The sequence below is a fragment of the Lithobates pipiens genome, unplaced genomic scaffold (assembly GCF_037356315.1).
Source record: "Lithobates pipiens isolate NorthernLeopardFrog02 unplaced genomic scaffold, aLitPip1_a1.2 Scaffold_3, whole genome shotgun sequence".
Lineage (NCBI taxonomy): Eukaryota > Metazoa > Chordata > Amphibia > Anura > Ranidae > Lithobates > Lithobates pipiens.
Window position 1 is genome coordinate 79,287,276 of NW_027507790.1, and position 18,935 is coordinate 79,306,210.

General features: G+C 48.1%; 1 protein-coding gene across 3 annotated transcripts in view; it reads left to right on the forward strand.

The window, feature by feature from the left end:
* The window catches only part of KNTC1 (kinetochore associated 1), a 389,498-nt gene that overhangs the window by 92,884 nt on the left and 277,679 nt on the right, over positions 1-18,935 (forward strand). For all 3 annotated transcript variants that reach the window (XM_077461857.1, XM_077461860.1, XM_077461858.1), the window contains exons 25-27: positions 14,541-14,660; positions 14,746-14,889; positions 18,634-18,732. In XM_077461857.1, coding sequence (XP_077317983.1) covers positions 14,541-14,660; positions 14,746-14,889; positions 18,634-18,732 — 363 coding nt within the window. The remainder of the gene's footprint in view (positions 1-14,540; positions 14,661-14,745; positions 14,890-18,633; positions 18,733-18,935) is intronic.

The following is an 18,935-nucleotide window of genomic DNA, read 5'->3' on the forward strand; positions in this document are numbered from 1 at the left end:
TGTTTGTAATCCCCCAAAAAGGAAGGGTTACGTCCAATCCTGGACCTACAAGCCCTCAACTGCTTTGTGAAAGTACAAAGAATCGGGATGGAATTGTTTCGCTCCGTGGTCGCTGAACTCCATCAGGGGGACTTCCTGGCCTCTCTGGATATCCAGGACGCGTACTTGCATATAGCCATATGCCAAATAGCCATCAGAGGTTTCTGCGATTTGCAGTTGGGGAAGAGCACTACCGATTCGTAGCTCTCCCTTTTTGGCCTGGCGTCAGCACCCTGGGTCTTTACCAAAGTGTTGGCTCCAATTCTAGCGCTGTTAAGGTAATGTGGGATCGCAATCGTGGGTTACCTAGATGATAACCTTCTGAGAGCAGCTTCCGCCTCAGAATTAAGGGAGGATGTGGAGATCACCATGCAAACTCTACAGGAGTTTGGTTGGGTGCTGAACCTAAAAAAAGTCTGTGTTCGTGCTGACTCAACACCTGGAGTACTTGGGCTTGCTGCTGGACTCTGTGGAAGCGAGAGTTTCTCTTCTATTCACTGACCGACACAGCTCTTCTCTTAACCATTGGGTTGTTTGCCCTATTACTAGGAGATACTAGGCATTAGTTGTAACACAACACTCAGAACTCTTCGTTCTGCCCAGGGGGCGGTCCCTTGGGCAACAATCCTCCAGCCTGCCAAGCAGACATCAGTTATATTTTGTCGAGTGAAGAAGGAACCCTGCGGGCCCATCGGTCCGTGCTTTTTTTTTTTTTTTATGCAGTAGAGTGACTTTTTTTTGCAAGATTAATGATCCTATGATCTACTATGAAAAGGCGGCTGGGTGACAGGCTGGATACCCTTATCCTTGTAGTCTCCCCAGTCCGGCCATCAAGCGTGTGCAGGCCGCAGCTACGCGCTCGGCAGGCCATGACGAAACCTCAGCTCCAGAGGTGGTCGTGAGCTTTTATGCTCCGGGCATACATATGACCGGGCTACTGATGTCTACGTCACAGTATGCCGAGCCAGCAGCCACCCTGTACTGATCAGTGAGTGGGTCTGTGATGGAATGTCTCCCAGTCCTTCAGGACTGGTAAGTACAGCTCTCCCTGCCTCGGCAGGGCTGAGAAGCTGGGCATTCCCTGGGAGGTCGATTCGGGGGCCCCTCACCTCACTCTCTTCTCTCCCTGTCCCTATCTTCCCTCCCCCCCTCTGGGGGGATGCTGCATGTGGCTGCTGAGCGGTGTGTGTGTGTGTGTGTGTGTGTGCGCCTATGCAGGGGCTCTCCTGGGGGCTCTCACCTGGGTTGGGGGGGGGGGGGGGCTGCGTTGGCTAGTGGTGTTCTGAGTCCCGTTCTACATGCCCTTGGAAGGTGTCTGTGAGGTTTTGCTGATGTCTTGTACTGCGTTGTGTTCACTGCCATCGTTTTCTCCCTGTACCTCATGGAGCTGCTCTGGCGGCCATTTTAGGTGTGGGCAAGGGCAGCATGCTATCCTGGGCTTCAGCGGCCATTTTACTAGTGATCTCCTATTCAGGACACTGACGGCCATTTTCTGGAAGCCTGAACAAGTTTTTTCAGTGTTCTCTAGTGGCAGCATGTGCCCATGTGCTCTCACAGCCATTTTCCTTGTGTTTTATGTATTTGTACTAGTTGCTGGGCGGCCATTTTATTGAATCCTGAGCACACTTCAGAGCGGTTTGGCGCTATTTGCAGCGGCTGCCACAGACGCAGCTTTTGTTTCCTCTGCACCTGGAAACCCACAGGGACTACAGGCCCTGCTTGCTGGATAGCACAGAACTCCTCAGGGTGGTTAGTCCAGCGGGAAAGAGCCCCTCAGGACAGTGACAGTCCCACCCTCCTTACTGCCGCTGGCTAAGTCCCCTTCGGGTGGCAGACAGGGTAGGGTCAGCATGGCTTCAGAAACTGGTGTTTCTTCCCCCGAAATCGAGGCAATTGCAACCGGGTCACCTGCAGACTGTGCAGTGCCCATGGACACCCTGACAGCGGTTCATTGCAAGATGGAGGCGGTGCATGGGAAGAAAGGTGCACTAAAGCGGCCCCTGCCCCCCCCCCCCCCCCCGTCCTCTGGGGAGAGCTCTGACGCAAACTTGGGTCCTGCTAAGGCTGGTGACCCCTACTCTGTCTTGTCAGATGATGCTGACTAGGACCGTTCGAACAGTGAGGGTGAGTCCCCGTCCGGGTCCGTGCGTGACAAAGCGCTTGTTGGCGCACTTATCACAGCTGTGCGTGATGCCCTGAAGATTCGGGAGCCAGCAGATCCCTCTGCTGATGTACCGGTCCCTTTTGGGTCCCGCAAGCCAGCACGTTCACCTAAGGTGTTCCCGTATCTGACTTATTTTGACAAGTTCATTTACAAGGAATGGGGTCGCCCGCAATGGACCTTTTTGGTCCCCAAATACATGGCAGTGCGTTATCCTTTTGAGTAGAGCTTTCTCAAAAAATGGTCGGCTCCTCCGGCCGTGGACCCCCCAGTATCCAGGTTAAATAAAGTAACCACGATTCCGGTTGAGGGGACTCCTGCATTCAAGGATTCCACAGACAGGAAGGCCGAGGCAGTGGCTCGTTCCTTGTTTACGGTTGTGGGGTCAACCATGCGACCAGTACTGGCATCCGCACTTGTGTCGCAGACACTAACTGAGTGGGCAAAACTTTTGCACTGCGAATTGGGAGAGCAACAGGCTTCTCCTGTCTGCGTGGAAATAGCAGACCAACTAGTGCAAGGCCTTAAGTACGTCTGTGACGCGGCCCTGGATACTCTCCCTCTGTTATCCAGGGATTCAGTGTCAGCAGTGGTGCTGCGGCGCCTGATTTGGTTGAAATGCTGGTCTGCTGACCAGGCATCCAAAATAGCCCTGACGGCTCTTCCCTTCCTTGGCGACGGGATCTTTGGAGCCTCTTTGAATGACATTATTAAAAATGCCACTGGTGGTAAGAGTACTCTACTCCTATAGGCCAGGAAGACTAAGGAGCCATGCCGTAGTCAAGGGCCCTCATTTTCCGCTCACAAACTGCTTTTTTGTCCACCCGGAGCTTCGACGAAACGTCTCCAGCCCGACAGGACGTCCACGGATGGACAAAAACGTCCCTTGAACCGCAAGCCTACCAAGCCTGCGAATAAGTGCCACCGCATGAAGGTTTGCCCCCACCCATGTCTCAGGTGGGGGGTCGCCTTTGGGAGTTTGCAGCCCTGGTGGTCTTTCGTTTTATCCGACCAATGGGTCTGCAATCTGATTTCCTCAGGCTACAAGATAGAGTTTCTCTCTTGGCCGCCAAACAGATTCTTCCCCTCCAGGATACCCATATCCCCAGTTCGCCGGGAGACCCTCTTGGGGGCAGTAAGGGACCTGCTGAATCGCGGGGTGGTTGTATCGGTTCTGGATTCGGAAAGTTTCCAGGGATTCTACTCAAATCTGTAGTTCCCAAGAAGGAAGGGGTACATCCAATCTTTTGACCTAAAAGCCCTCAATCACTTTGTAAAAGTGCAGAGGTTCATAATGGAATCAGTTCGCTCAGTAGTCGCTGCACTCCATCAAGGGGACTCCCTGGCATCCCTGGATATCCAGGATGCGTACCTGCACATACCCATATGCCTTCGGCATCAAAAGTTTCTGCGGTTTGCAGGCGGGGAAGCCCACTACCAGTTTGTGGCTCTTCCTTTTGGTCTGGCATCAGCCCCCCGAGTCTTTACCAAGGTATTGGCTCCAATTTTGGCATTACTGCGGCAACGTGCGATCGTGGGATACCTAGACGATCTCCTCCTGAGGGCATCTTCCGCCTCAGAGTTAGAGGAGGAGGAGTTGTCGATCACCATGCAGCCCTGCAAGAATTTGGGTGGCTGTTGAACCTAAAGAAGTCGGTGATTGTACCGACCCAGCATCTGGAGTACCTAGGCTTGGTACTGGACTCCATGGAAGTGAGTTTTTCTCCCTTCAGACAAACTGCTTATGAACCGCAAGTGGTCATCGCTCCACTTTTGCATGCGAGTCCTGGGTCTCACGGTAGCCTCCTTCGAGGCAGTACCTTATGCCCAGTTCCACACCAGAGTCCTGCAGAAGGATATTTTGACAAAATGGGAGAGATCTCAGTTGTCCCTGGATCGACAGATCCAGGTGAGCCAGTCAGTCGGACTCACTGATCTGGTGGCTGAGGTCCCCGGTGATTCAGTTCGGGAAATCTATCCTGCCTCTGAAGTGGACAGTGATCACAACGGACGCCAGCCTATCCGGCTGTGGTGGAGTGGTGGGGGTTCAGTTGGCCCAGGGCCTCTGGTCGACGGAGGAATCCAAGTTGCCGATCAATCTGCTCTAGTTGAGAGCGATCAGGCTATGCCTCTCCACATGGTCAATGAGAATTCAGGGGCGTCCGATCAGGATCCAGTCAGACAATGCCACGGATGTGACACACGTCAATCACCAAGAGGGAACAAGAAGCTCAGCCGCTGCACCGGAGGTCGCTCACATACTTCGGTGGGCAGAGCGTCACGTACCAGCCCTGTCAGCCATTTACATTATCCCGGGTGTGGAGAACTGCCAGGCGGACTATCTGAGTCACCAGATATTCAGGTTACTGTGCCTAAAGTGGGGCATACCAGAGTTGGATCTTCTGGCCTCCCGTCTCAATTGGAAGGTGCCAAGATTCGTGTCCAGGATGAGATCCATGGGCAGACGCGTCAGATGCGCTGGTGGCTTCTTGCGATCAATACCAGCTGATCTACGCCTTTCCTTCACTGAAACTGTTGCCACGCCTGCTTCGCAGAGTGGAAGCCGAGGGGATCCCAGTAATACTGGTTGCCCCAGATTGGGCTCAGCGTCCTTGGTACACAGACCTAGTACGTCTAGTGGCAGACACTCCCTGGCGACTGCCGTTGCGAGAGGACCTTCTGTCTCAAGGTCCGATTCTCCATCGCTGGCTTTAACGGCATGGCTATTGAGAGCCAGGTGCTGAGGAAGGTTGACCTTGGCTGTCCTTTTTTCAGCGACACCTGGCATCTGGCTCACTAGTGAGTACCTTTGTTCAGCGGGTACGACGTGTAGTCATTCCGGTGCGTCCTCCATTACCCTCATGGGATTTGAACCTGGTGTTATTGGCGCTTCAAAAACCGCCATTTGAAAATATCAGGGAGATTCCCCTGTTGACTCTTTCCCAGAATGCTAGTGGCCATCACATCGGCCGGGAGGGTGTCGGAACTGGCAGCCTTGTCTTGCAAGTTGCCCTATCTGGTTATCCACAAGCATAAGGTGGTGTTGCGTCCGCAACTGTCTTTTCTGCCGAAAGTGGTCTCGGTTTTTCAGATCAATGAGGACATTGTGTTACCATCTCTGTGCCCTAAGCTGAAGCACCCTAATGAGGTGGCCCTTTACGCTCTGGATGTGGTTCGGGCTCTGAAGGTGTATTTGTCTGCCACTGCTCACTTTTAGAAGTCGGACTCACTGTTTGTTTCAGTAGCTGGTCCACAGAAAGGCATGGCGGTCTTGTCGACCACTATTTCCAGGTGGATCAGACATATTGTAGTACAAGCCTACGCCTTGAACGGGCAGGTGCCCCCCTTTCCGATCACGGCCCACTCCACAATGGCACATCTTGGGCCTTCCGACACCAAGTGTCTGTGGCTCAGGTGTGTAAGGTGGCGACCTGGTCGTCTGTCCACACGTTTACCAAGTTCTACAAGGTAGACGTCGGTGGATCGGCTGATGCCTGTTTTGGCCACAAAGTTTTGCAGGCGGCCGTATAGTTGCAATTGAATATGCAATATATATTTTTATTTTTTCCTGTTTTTTCGATAAAAACGCAGTACTGTCAAGTTAATGCGCTGTTGCATTACATTCCGCAGTTTTTGGTGAGGTTATGGGTAGTCATTCCTGTTGAAGGTACCCTGGTTTTGTGGGTTTTTTTTCCCACGCACTGTTTTTTGTGGGTAAAGTTTCACTAGTTCCCACTTGCCTTGGATGAAGTTTTTATGCTGTTTTCCTACCCCTCGTTTAGCACTGCTTGGGGACGTCCCAATAGTTCTGAAAGGAGCTGTGAATATAAGAGAAAATAGGATTTTTTGTACTCACCGGAAAATCCTTTTCTCTGTAATTCACCACCCGACACAGCACCCACCCCTCTTTTTTTTTTTTATCTTTACGTTATACTGCTTGTTAACTTACTGATGTCTGCTTGGCAGGCTTGAGGGTTGTTGCCCAAGGGATCGCCCCCTGGGCATAACTAAGAGTTCTGAGTGTTTTGTTACAACTAATGCCTAGTATCTCCTAGTATTGGGCAAAAAAGCAATGGCTAAGAGGGGAGCTGTGTCGGTCGGTGAATTATAGAGAAAAGGATTTTACGGTGTGTACAAAAAATTCTATATTTTCTCCCTTCAGAAAAACTGCAGACTCTCCGAGGCGCGGAGAAGATGTTGATGAACCGCAGGTTGTCATCGCTGCGCTTCTTCATGCGAGTTCTGGGCCTCATGGTTGCCTCTTTCGAGGCGGTACCATATGCTCAATTCCACACCTGAGTCTTGCAGAAGGAGATCCTGTCCAAATGGGACAAATCTCCATTATCCCTGGATTGTCAGATTTGGGTAAGCCAGTTAGTCAGGGATTCCCATCTCTGGTGGCTGAGGTCTCCAGCCCTTTGGTCTGGGAGATCTTTCCTTCCTCTCCATTGGACAATGATCACAACAAATGCCAGCCTTACCGGTTGGGGTGTAGTGCTGGGGTTACAGTCGACCCAGGGCCTTTGATTGTGGGAAGAATCCCAGCTGCCAATCAATGACCTCGAACTTCGGGCGATCAGGCTATGCCTCTCCACATGGTCGAGGCTACAAGGGCATCCGATCAGGATCCAGTCAGACAACGCCATGGCGGTGGCATATGTCAACCATCAAGGAGGAACAAGGAGCTCAGCCGCAGCACGGGAGGTCGATCACATCCTATGGTGGGCAGACCGACACATGCTGGCTCTGTCGGCCATATACATCCCGGGCATAGAAAACTGTCAGGCGGACCACCTAATTCGCCAGATGCCAGACCCAGGAGAATGGTCATTGCATTCAGAGGTATTCAGGCTTCTTTGCCTGTGGTGGGGCACACCAGATGTGATTCTCTTTGCTTCTTGGCTTAATCGAAAGGTGCAGAGGTTTGTGTCCAGGACAAGAGACCCCTGGGCGGACGCATCAGACGCATTAGTGGCTCCATGGCTCTAAGTATCAGCTGATTTATGCCTTTCCCCCACTCAGACTGTTACTACGTCTGCTATGCAGAGTGGAGGCTGAGGGGATTCCAGTAATGCCGATTGCCCCAGATTGGGGGTGGATGTTCCTTGGCGGTTTTGCCGAAGCGTGAAGACCTCCTATCGCAAGGTCCGATACTGCATCCTGCTTTACCGTCACTGGTTTTAATGGCATGGCTGTTGAAAACCAGGTGCTAAAGGACAGGGGTGTCTCAGACTCTGTAATTTCCACTATACTGAGGGCACCGGAAATTCTTCTTTACCATCGTATGTGGAAGGCCTACATTTCCATGTGTGAGGAGATGAGGTGGTGTCCGCACACTTATTCGGTTTCCAGGATCCTGCTATTTTTACAGTGAGGAGTTGATCAAAAACTTGCCTTAAGCACCATCAAGGGACAGATATCAGCCTTGGCTGTCTTTTTTTTTTCCAGCTCCCTTTGGCATCTCACTCATTGTTAAGCACCTTTTGTACAAGTGGTTCGGCATGTAGTCCCTCCGGTTCGACCAACCTACCTCTGTGGGATCTGAACCTGGTGCTATTGGTGCTTCAGAAACCGTCGTTTGAGAACATCAGGGAGATTCCCTTGTTGATTCTTCCCAGAAGGTTGTATTTGTAGTGGCCATTACATCTGTCAGGAGGTTTTTTGAGTTGGCGGCCTTGTCTTGCAAGTCTCCCTATATGCTACGTCCGCAACCCTGTTTTTTCTTCCAAAGGTGGTTTTAGCATTCCATCTCAATGAGGACATTGTATTACCATCCCTTTGTTCTAAGCCGACACATCCAAAAGAAGTTGCCCTACATTCCCTGGATGTTGTCTGGGCTCTGAGGGTATACTTGTCTGCTTTGGCTCCCTTCCGGAAGTCAGACTGTTTGTTTGTTTCGGTGACTGGTCCGAAAAAGGTCTGGCAGTTTCGTTGACCACCATTTCCCGGTGGATCAGACAGATCGTGGTCCAGGCTTGCGCCTTGAGCGGGCAGGTGTGCCCCCAATTCTTGTCACGGCTCATTCCACCAGGGCAAGTGGGACCTCCTGGGCTTTCCAACATCATGTGTCTGTCTCCCAGGTTTGTAAGGCGGAGACTTGGTCATCCGTTCACACTTTCACAAAATTCTACAAAGTTGATGTAAGCGCATCTTTGGATGCTTGCTTTGGCTGCAAAGTTTTTCAGGCAGCTGTGTGAAGTTGCAATTTACACTATTTTCTTTTTTAGAGGAAGTTACAATTTTGTTGTAAACGCATTTTTGATGCATCACCCGCCATGCGTCTAGAACTGCATTCACAGACACTTTTTTTTAAATTAAAATACGTTTTAATTTTTTTGGTTGTAAACATTGGGCATATGAACAAAAGCACATCCTCCTTTCCTGTGCACTTACATCTATCCAAAGCATGGAGTGTGATTTCTTTTTGCTGCCACTGTTATCACCATAAATCAGTTCTGACATGGAGAGAGCTCTAGTACGCAACCTGTGACTGATATTCAGAGCTTTGCATGTTCTGCTTCTGTGTAAACCCGTCAGGGCTCAAATCTCGCCTCAGTGAGATCTGCATTGTGAGACTTAAGCTGTCCACCATCTGCTGCTGGAGCTGGGGAAAAAAATCCCTTTATCTGTGTGTTTTTAGAACGACCTACAAATTATTTTTTTGCTGCAGATAAATGGGTACAACTCATGTAGGTGGATTTGGTTTTTGTCTGTGTATCACCAGATGCTTGTCACTTCACTGGGTATATGTTAGGGTTTTCAACCATTTTAAAGAGGAGCTGCACCTTTTAAAAAAAAAAAAATATATTAAAAGCCAGCAGCTACAATTATTCAGCTGCTGACTTTTAATAAATGGACACTTACCTGTTCCAGGGTCCAGCGATGTCGGTGGCAGATGACGAGCAATCGCCTTCCTCTGTCAGGGAATCGGGAAATGAAGCGTTGCGGCTTCACTGCCCGGTTCCCTACTGTGCATGCGCGAGTCGCGCTGCGCGTCTCCACTGGTCCCCGCTCTGGCTGAGGCTGGCTTGTCCCGGAAGTGGGTGCAGATACCTGGATTATCCAGGTATCTGCACCCCCCGAAAGGTACCAATTGTGGCACCAGAGGGGGGGGGGAGGGATCAGATGAGCGGACATTCCACTTTAGGGTGGAGGTCCGCTTTAACTAAATTTTTTGGCTTGTGTTCCTTACACACAAGCTGATTTTCCATCTCAAAAAACTTGGATGGTTTTTCCGATGGAATTCCGCTTAAGCTTGGCTTGCATACACACGGTCACACACAAGTTCTTTGAACTGTAGATCATCAAGAACTCGGTGACTTGCAACACTACGACGAGGCAAGAATATTAAGTTCAATGCTTCCGAGCATGCGTCAAATTGTTTCTGAGCATGCGTAGGAATTTTGTGCGTCAGAATTTCCCTTTGGAACTTTTTCCGACTGAAAAATAGTGAACCTGCTCTCAATCTTTTGCTGAATTCCGCCAGCAAAAGTCTGATGGAGCATACACGGACGTAATTTCGGACCAAAAGCTCACATCAGACTTTTGCTGGGGGAATTTCTGATCGTGTGTACTAAGCATAAGGGAGCTAATAATAATTTAGACCCCCCAATGTGTCCCCTGTCCTCCAATGCAACTACCGTATTTTTCAGGCTATAAAGTGCACCGGGTTATAAGGCGCAATATCAATGATCGACTGCTAACGGGTCTATTTTCATACATAAAGCGCACTGGGTTATAAGGCGCATTAAATTAAACAAAACTCAGTCAAACTTTATTCAACGCTTTCACAATTACTCTGTGAGGCTCCTGCGCACAGAGCTTTTTGTATTACTCCGTGAAGCTCCCGACTATGATGCCCGTAATGCTCAATCCATCAAGCAGTGCAGCTTCGTAGCTTAGCAAGGGCGTGCGAAAACATTTTGACAAATTTTTGAGCGCCGTGTACCACAAAAAATCGGTTCTAGGTCAGAAAGCACAACCAGAATGCATTCATACATTAGGCGCACCGCATTTTAAAGAGCACTGACGATTTTTGAGAAAATTAAAGGATTTTAAGTGCGCCTTATGGTCCGAAAAATACGGTAATCAAATACACTTCATGCTTGATTAGCTGAATCTTCAGTTACGGAAGAATGACAGCTCTGAAACTGGAGGCCAGGTAATGCGCATGGCTTCCAGTTTACGTAATCGCAGGAATGCTTGGAAAACTGATTTTTCCTGATCACCTGCTGTCACAGCAGGTGCAGTTTCTTGCAGCTCGGGCTTCCCAGAGAAATGGGGGAGCCTGAGAACCACTTAGGGTTTTGCTGGTGGAGGCGAGGGAGGGCAACACACCTTCCCAACACATCGGACAGTGAAGAAGTCTCGTCCAGGTCTGTGCGCGACAAAGCGCTTGTTGGCGCACTTATCACAGCTGTGCGTGATACCCTGAAAATTTAGAAGCCAGCAGAGCCCTCCGCTGATGTAGCGGTCCCTTTTGGGTCCCATAAGCCAGCCCGTTCACCTAAGGTGTTCCTGTATCTGACTTATTTTGATAAGTTCATTTACAAGGAATGGGGTCGACTGCAACGGAGCCTTCGGTCCCCAAATACATGGCGGTGCGTTACCCCCTTGAGGAGAGCCTTCTCAAAAAATAGTCGGCTCCTCCGGTCGTGGACCCCCAGGATCCAGAATGTAATCAGTTAGCTCAGTAGTCCCTGCACTCCGTCAAGGGGACTCCCTGGCCTCCTTAGACATCCAGGATGTGTACCCGCACATATCCATATGCCTCCGACATCAGAAGTTTCTACGATTTGCAGTCTGGAAAGCCCACTACAAGTTTGTGGCTCTCCCTTTTTGGTTTGGCATCAGCCCCCCGAGTCTTTACCAAGGTATTGGCTCCTGTTTAGGCAACTCGGGATCGTGAACGAAGGTTACCTATACTTTCTCCTCCTGAGAGCATCTTCCGTCTCAGAGTTAGAGGAGGATATAGCGATCACCATGCAGACCCTTCAGGATTTTGGGTGGCTGTTGAACCTGAAAAAGTCGGTGATCGTGCCGCGGTAAAATTGTTGTTGAACCGCAGGTGGTTATTGCTAAGCTTCTGCCTGGGACTCATGGTGCTCTCCTTCGAGGCAGTACCGGATGCCCAGTTTTACACCAGAGCCAAGCAGAAGGAGATTTTGACAAAATGGGACAAATCTCCGTTGTCCCTGGATCTGCAGATTCAGGTGAGCCAGTTAGTCAGGGAGTTGCCGATCAGACTGTTCGAACTGAGAGTGATCATGTTATTCCTCTCCACATGGTCAGTAAGACTTCGAGGGCGTCCGATCAGGATCCAGTCAGACAATGCCGCAGTAGTGGCGTATATGTCAATCACCAAGAAGGAACAAGAAGCTTGGCCGCGGCATGTGAGGTCGCTCACATCCTTCAGTGGGCAGAGCGACATGTACCGGCCCTGTTTGCCATTTACATGTGGAGTGGAGAACTGGCAGGCCAACTATCTAATTCGCCAGATGCTGGACCCAGGTTGCATCCGGAGGTGTTCAGGCTACTGTGCCTGCAATGGGGCACACCAGACTTGGATCTCCTGGCGTCCCGTCTCAATCGGAAGGTGCCGAGGTTCGTGTCCAGGACAAGAGATCCTTGGGCAGATGCACTGGTGGCTCCATGGGATCAGTACCACCTGATCTATGCCTTTCCTCCTCTGAATCTGTTAACATGTCTGCTCCGCAGAGTGGAGGCCGAGGGGGTCCCAGTAATACTGATTGCCCCAGTTTGGCCCCAGCATCCCTGATACGCAGACCTAGTGCGCTTGGTAGCAGGCACCTCTTGGCGACTGCCGTTATGAGAAGACCTTCTGTCTTCATCCTGCTTTACCATCGCTGTTTTTAACACCATGGCTATTGAGAGCCAGGTGTTGAGGAACCGGGTTCTTTCGGACTCAATGATCCCAACTATGCTGAGAGCAGGGAAATCTTCTTCAGAAGATATATCATTGTACCTGGAAGGCCTACGTCTCCATGTGTGAGGAGAAAGGATGGCACCGGCTCTCCTTTTCTATATCCAGGCTCCTGCTGTATCTACAGCAAGGAGTAGACCAGAAATTGGCTTTAAGCACCAATGAAGGACAAATATCAGCTTTGGCTGTCTTTTTTTTTTCAGCGACCCCTGGCGTCTCACTCTCTCTAGTGAGCACTTTTGTTGAAGGTGTGCGACAGGTAGTTCCTCTGGTGCGTCCACCGTTACCCCCCCGTGGGATCTGAACCTGGTGCCATTTGAAAATATCAGAGAGATTCCCCTGTTGACTCTTTCCCAGAAAGTGGTCTTTCTAGTGGCCATCACATCGGCCAGGAGGGTTTCAGAACTGGTGGCCTTGTCAGCAAGTCGCCCTATCTGGTGATCCACAAGGATAAGGCGGTGTTGCATCCGCAACCTTCTTTTCTGCCAAAGATGGTTTCTGCATTCCACATCAATGAAGATATGGTGTTACCATCTCTGTGTCCTAAGCCGACACATCCTAAGGAGGTGGCCATTCATGCCCTGGACATGGTTCGGGCTCTGAGGGTGTATTTGTCTACAATGGCTCCCTTTCGAAAGTCAGACTCCTTGTTTGTTTCGGTGGCTGGTCCAAAAAAAGGCATGGCGGTCTCGTTGGCCGCCATTTCCAGGTGGATCAGACAGATTTTAGTACAGGCCTATGCCGTGAAGGGGCAGGTGCCCCCCTTTCTGGTCATGGCCCACTCCACAAGGGCAATTGGAACATCTTGGGCCTTCCGCCATGAAGCGTCTGTCGCTCAGTGTGACTTGTTTGCCTGTTCACACTTTTATAAAATTCTACAAGGTAGATGTCAGTGTATCGGCTGATGCCTGTTTTGGCAGCAAAGGTTTTTCAGGCGGTTGTATAATTGCAATTGCGCATACATTTTTCCTGTTTTTTTTTTGGGAAAAAACACAGTACTTTTAAGTAAATGCACTTTGCATTTGTTACCGCAGATCTGGTGCGATTTTAGAGTAGTGCCTCTGAGGAGCACCCCCTTTTTTTGTAGGTAAAAAAGGTTTAGTTTCCCACACACTGTCATTTTTTTGTGGGTAAAGTTTGTACTAGTTCCCACATGCCATGGTGGATGAAGTTTTATGCTGTTTTTCCCACCCTTCCTTTTGGCACTGCTTGGGGACATCCCAATGGTCTAAAGAGAGGAGCTGTGTCAGTCAGTGAATATAAGAGAAAATAGGATTTTTTGTACTCGCCTTATAATCCGTTTCTCTGTAATTCACAGACTGACACAGCACCCGCCCCTCATATTTTTCTTTACGTTATACTGCTTGTTGACGTACTGAGGCTGCAGTAGCATGCTGAGGGGTTGTTACCTAAGGGACCGCTCCTTGGGCAGAATTAGAAAGTTCTAGTTTTATTATCACATGTTAACATGTTTTGCCTAGTCCTCTCCTGAATGTGGCGTAACAACCCAATGGTCTAAAGAGAGGAGCTGTGTCAGTCGGTGAATATAAGAGAAAAGGATTTTACGGTGAGTACAAAAAAAAATCCTATTTTTCCGGCTTCGTGCGAGTCTGTCTCTAGCCTCTGGAAGTGGCCGATCGAGGATCAAGTCTCCTGGTGGAAGGTGGGGGGGTGTCCCATCCTGCTCCTCCGGGATAACAATTGAGCGGATTTTAGCCGCATTGGTTGTTATCCCCAGATAGCTGATCGCCCACTCTAAAAAATGGTATCACGCTGATGCTTGCAGCTGCCGGCATCATCCCGGAATAACCCCTAAAAGCCGCATATCTACATATGCTCGGCGGGAAGGGGATAAATTTGCTCCATAAAAGTGACCAGGTGGCTTTAGATCTGCCTGGATCACTTTTAACAAAGCTGAGCGCTTGCTTTAACCCCTTGTTTACCATGGCATTTATAAAAAATACCTTGGTAGACACGGGGTTAAGACAGTTGTGGCCTGTTAACACATGGTGCCATGAATGATGTATTTCTGCACTGGTCGACTACCAGTCACCGCTAGGCACAATTGTTTTTTGCATACCCCATCCACACTGCGGTGCAGCCTGAATGTGTGGTGTATTGAGCTGCAATTAAATGCAGACATGCTGCATTTTATTGCAGCACAACGCACTGTGCACTTCAAGTAAAATTGACATAAAAAACAATTGCTTGATGAGCTGAAACTTGCATCTCACACTGCCTGCTTACTGCAGCCGAAACGGACAGCTGCCCACACACTTAACTAATCTGGTTTAGTGTGTGGGCAGTGTGAACAGGCCCTTATTGCATGTATCTTGATTGAAAATAATAAAATTTTTCTAAAACAAGCATATTACAGTTTGTTTATTTTTATTGAAGAAAGAAGACCGTGACTGTGAAGAAGTTCGGCAGTTGATGAAGCTTGTCACCAGCCTCCAGGAGTTGGTGGAACTATATAGGAAATATAACTGCAGGCTTGCCCTTTCTGATTTTGAAACGGTAATTTTTATGTCTTCAGTCGTTTCTGAAACTGATGCTGCAGTTTTTTACTTTCTATGATCTGATACTACTCTTGATATTTTAGGAGACTACAACTACAATTGTATTCCGTATGTTGGATAAAGTCTTGGCTCCTGAGCTTATTCCATCCAATTTAGAAAAGGTTATTAGGCCCTATATGCATCAGCATAACCTAAATGAAGAAGAACTTTTACTTCAGTACATCAAGGTAATTCAGTTTATTAATGGCAAATGCTTTTTTTTTTTCTCTTGGACCACATGTGTCAAAAACACTGAAATACAGCCTGAATTCCACTGCCTCCGTCTCTTGCCCTCCGCTCCCCGCTTACCACTGTCATTTTGTAAATACAGGTGGCTTCTGTGTTTACAAGGACAACTTTTCTCTCAGCAGCGCTCACAGATCCCTGCCTGCCCTGCACTCATGCCAGGGACAAGGTAAATGCAGCTGCAGTGTAGGTTGGGGCATTATTATGTGGTAAGCTGCACTGGGATCCCCATATGCCTACCCAGTGCAAGTGAAGGAGAGAGAGGCAAAGCCGGGAGGTAGTAAGGCCAGGTAGGTGAGATGTGAGGAAGCTTTTTGGGATGGGGAGAGGTGAGGACTGTGACAGGATATTCAGAATCAGTCCTCCGCACTGTAATGTAAAGGTGCACTTTGATATAAAGGGTTCTGCACTGTAATTGGCCACTGTAATGGTTACAGTGCAGTGCACTTTATAATACAGTGCCCCTTTACATTAAAGTGCCCCTTGCAGTCATGCACCCCCCCTTTCTCTCTAATCACAGTGCACCCTTTTACTCTGCCTCCCTTGCACAGCCCTACCTTTTCTTAGGACAGAGGCAGGATTCGGCCTGCATGTCCTCTCCAGGGTCTCCCACCCCACCGACCATGTCATCCTATCGGCAGGGGGCAGGAGGAGCTGCAGATCTGGATTATATTAACAAGCGGGTTACCTGCTTGTTAATATGAAAAGACTCCCGCTCTCTGAGCAGATCTCCAGCTCCTCCCGCCCCCTGCTCTGCTGATAGGATGATATTGTTGGTGGAATGGGAGAGCAGAAATAAGAGACACAGGCATGGCCACATAGCGGGGGTTGAGCGGTGACCGCTGTCTGTGTTAGCCCTGTCCAGACGTCAGTCACAGATTACCTCACACTGTGCGGTCCTGTCATCAACAGTCCGCTCTTGTTGAGACATGTAGCCTCGGTCGACTGAGAAAGTACTTTGTGTGCCCTATGGCTAGTCCTGGCCTGATGATAGTTTCCTAAGAAAAAAAACAAAAAAAAACCCTTATTTATTTTTAAAACCCACATTTCTTTCAAGATGGCACAATGTGAATGTTAAAGGAAAATGGTTATCGGATAAATGCAGTCTGCCATTGTTATGTCCCCAATAAAATTTTAGTTGCCTGTATGACATAAAGTTGCAGTCAGTCTCAGACCTAGAAAAAGTATGTACTGGTTGAACTAGATGGACTTGTTTGCTTTTTTTTTTTTTTTTTTTTTTTTTTTTTTTTTTTTTTTTGTCCCCAACCTGATCAGCTATGAAACTATACATTTTAAAGAATGTTTACTGTTACTGACATGCAATTGGTGTGTTTTAAATGTAGTTTGCGAAATCCTGATGACGTCACTTGCCGCAAGATTCCACTGTGTGGCCAAGTCATCTGTGGGATCTATGAGATATGCTGATATACCACATTTTGTAATTTTTTGCATCCAAAAATGTAAACGTTGTTGGGATTTTATGTGATAGACCGACACAAAGTGGCACAAAATTGTCTCGTGGAAGGAAAATTATAACTCGTTTTCAACATTTTTTTACAAATCTGTGAAAAGTGTGGCATGCATTTTTTTTTCAACCCCCTTTACTCTGATACCCCTTAAGGAGACATCCAGCCAAAGCTCGTTTGGCTGGACCTACTCCTATGGATTACTGGAGTGCAATTAGTTTTGCACTCCGGTGACCCATTTTCAGCAGAGAGCAGACTGAAATCTGCTCTCTGCTGATGTCACGGATATCAGTTGAGGCACCGCATCATGCCGACAATGCGAGTCTGGATCCGCCAGATGCCTGGACTGACAACCCCGCTCAGCCTCTGAGCGTGTTGTTGAGAGCCTGAGAGGGCTGCTCTGCCCCCTCCACAGCTCAGAGCTCCAGTGAGTGAGGAGGAAGAAGAGCAGAGAGTTGTGACTGACAGTCTACAGCTCTCTGCTCGGCGAACTGTCAAAACTGAGCGATAGGTTTTCAGTGCAGAGGCGCCGGGGGACGGATGCAGCATCCAGCAAGGCAAGTATGATTCTAAAAATACCAGCCCATACTTCTCGTTTAACTAAATTCTAATGGAACCTTCAGAATTCACCTAATTAGTAAATAGTCTACATTTGTGTAATTTAATCTTAGTATGAATACAGCTGTTCTGAGAAGTCCTCAGAAGTTTAGTAGAGAACCTTAGTGAACAAACTTCATCATGAAGGCCAAGAAACACACACTGAAAAAGTTGTGGAGAAGTTTAAAGTAGGGTAAGTGTGAAATATCCCAAGCTTTGAACATTGTTCAAGCCATCATCTGAAAATTGAAAGAGTATGGCACAACTGCAAACCTATCAAGACATGGCTGTCTACCTAAACTGACAGGCCAGGCAAGGAGAGCATTAATAAGTGAAGCAACCAAGAGGCCCATGGAGAGGAGCAGAGGCAGAGGAGCTGCTGAGATCTACAGCTCAGGTGGGGGAATCTTTCCACAGGATCACTATTAGTCGTGCACTCCACAAATCAGGCCTTTATGGAGTGGAAAGAAAGCCATTAGAAGTCCCATTTGCAGTTTGTGAGAAGCCATGTGGGGGACACAGCAAACATATAGAGGAAGGTGCTCTGGTCAGATGAGACCAAAATTGAACTTTGTGGCCCAAAAGAAAAATGCGATGTGTGGTGAAAAAATAACACTGCACATCACCATGTGAAAACACCATCCCCACCAAGAAACATGGTGGTGGCAGCATCGTAATATGGGGATGCTTTTCTTCAGCAGGGACAGGGAAGCTGCTCGGAGTTGATGGATGGAGCCAAATACAGGCCAATCTTAAAAGAAAACCTGGTAGAGTCTGCAAAAGACTTGAGACTGGGTCGATGGTTCACCTTCCAGCAGGACAATGACCCTAAACATACAGCCATAACTACAATGGAATGGTTTAGATCAAAGCATGTTCATGTGTTAGAATGGTCCAGATCTGAATGCAATTAAGAATCTGTGGCAATAGTTGAAAGTTGCTGTTCAGACGCTCTACATCCATTCTGACAGAGCTTGAGCTATTTTTCAAAGAAGAATGGGCAAAAAATTTACTATAGATGTGCAAAGACATCCCCAAAGACTTGCAGCTGAATTTGCAGCGAAAGTATTGACCCAGGGGGGCTGAATACAAATGCACGCCACACTTTTCACATGTATTTGTAAAAAAAAATTTGAAAACCATTCATCATTTTCCTACCACTTCACAATTATGTGTCGGTGTTGGTCTATCACAATAAAATACATTTACGTTTTTAGTTGAAACATGACAATTTGGATTTTTTTTTTTTTGTGGGGTGTGAATACGACACTGTATATCACATCCTGTTAATGTAGGGTGCCCTGCAGAGTCAGTAGGAGTGAGCAGAGCTAGCTGGCACTCCATTTAAATTGGACAGTGCTGTGCTGTGTACTGTGTACAGAACAGACATGAATCTTCTTACTAGATAGCAGTGGGACTCTCATTCCTGCAAGGCAGCCTTTTCATTATTAGTCACAGCATAACTGAGGAAAATACTGAGAAAAATAATACAGGAATTATAGTAAATGTATTTTTTGCTGCATTTTCTTGATTTTTGATTTCCACCTGTAAACCATGAACACATACATTAAAATATTTTCGGAGTGGAGTTTCAGAAATTCACTTATATTTGTTGTATTTTAGGATATGTTAGAGCGCTGCAGTTCTCGATCTGCATCACTGTTTGAAACTGCATGGGAAGCGAAAGCAATGGCTGTTGTTGGGTGTATGACAGATACAGATGTAAGTAAACCCATCTATTTTCCTGATTTTTATTTATTTTTTTTATATATAGAAAATGCTTTGTTTTTTTTCTGTAATAAAATGTTCCAGTTTTGTCTGCTTTGTACACGCGATGCAAACATTGATGGCTTACATCTCTTGGACTCTGGAGGAGAGTGATCCCTGCACCTGGACTTGGACCTGTGTTGTGGGTGGGGGGGGAT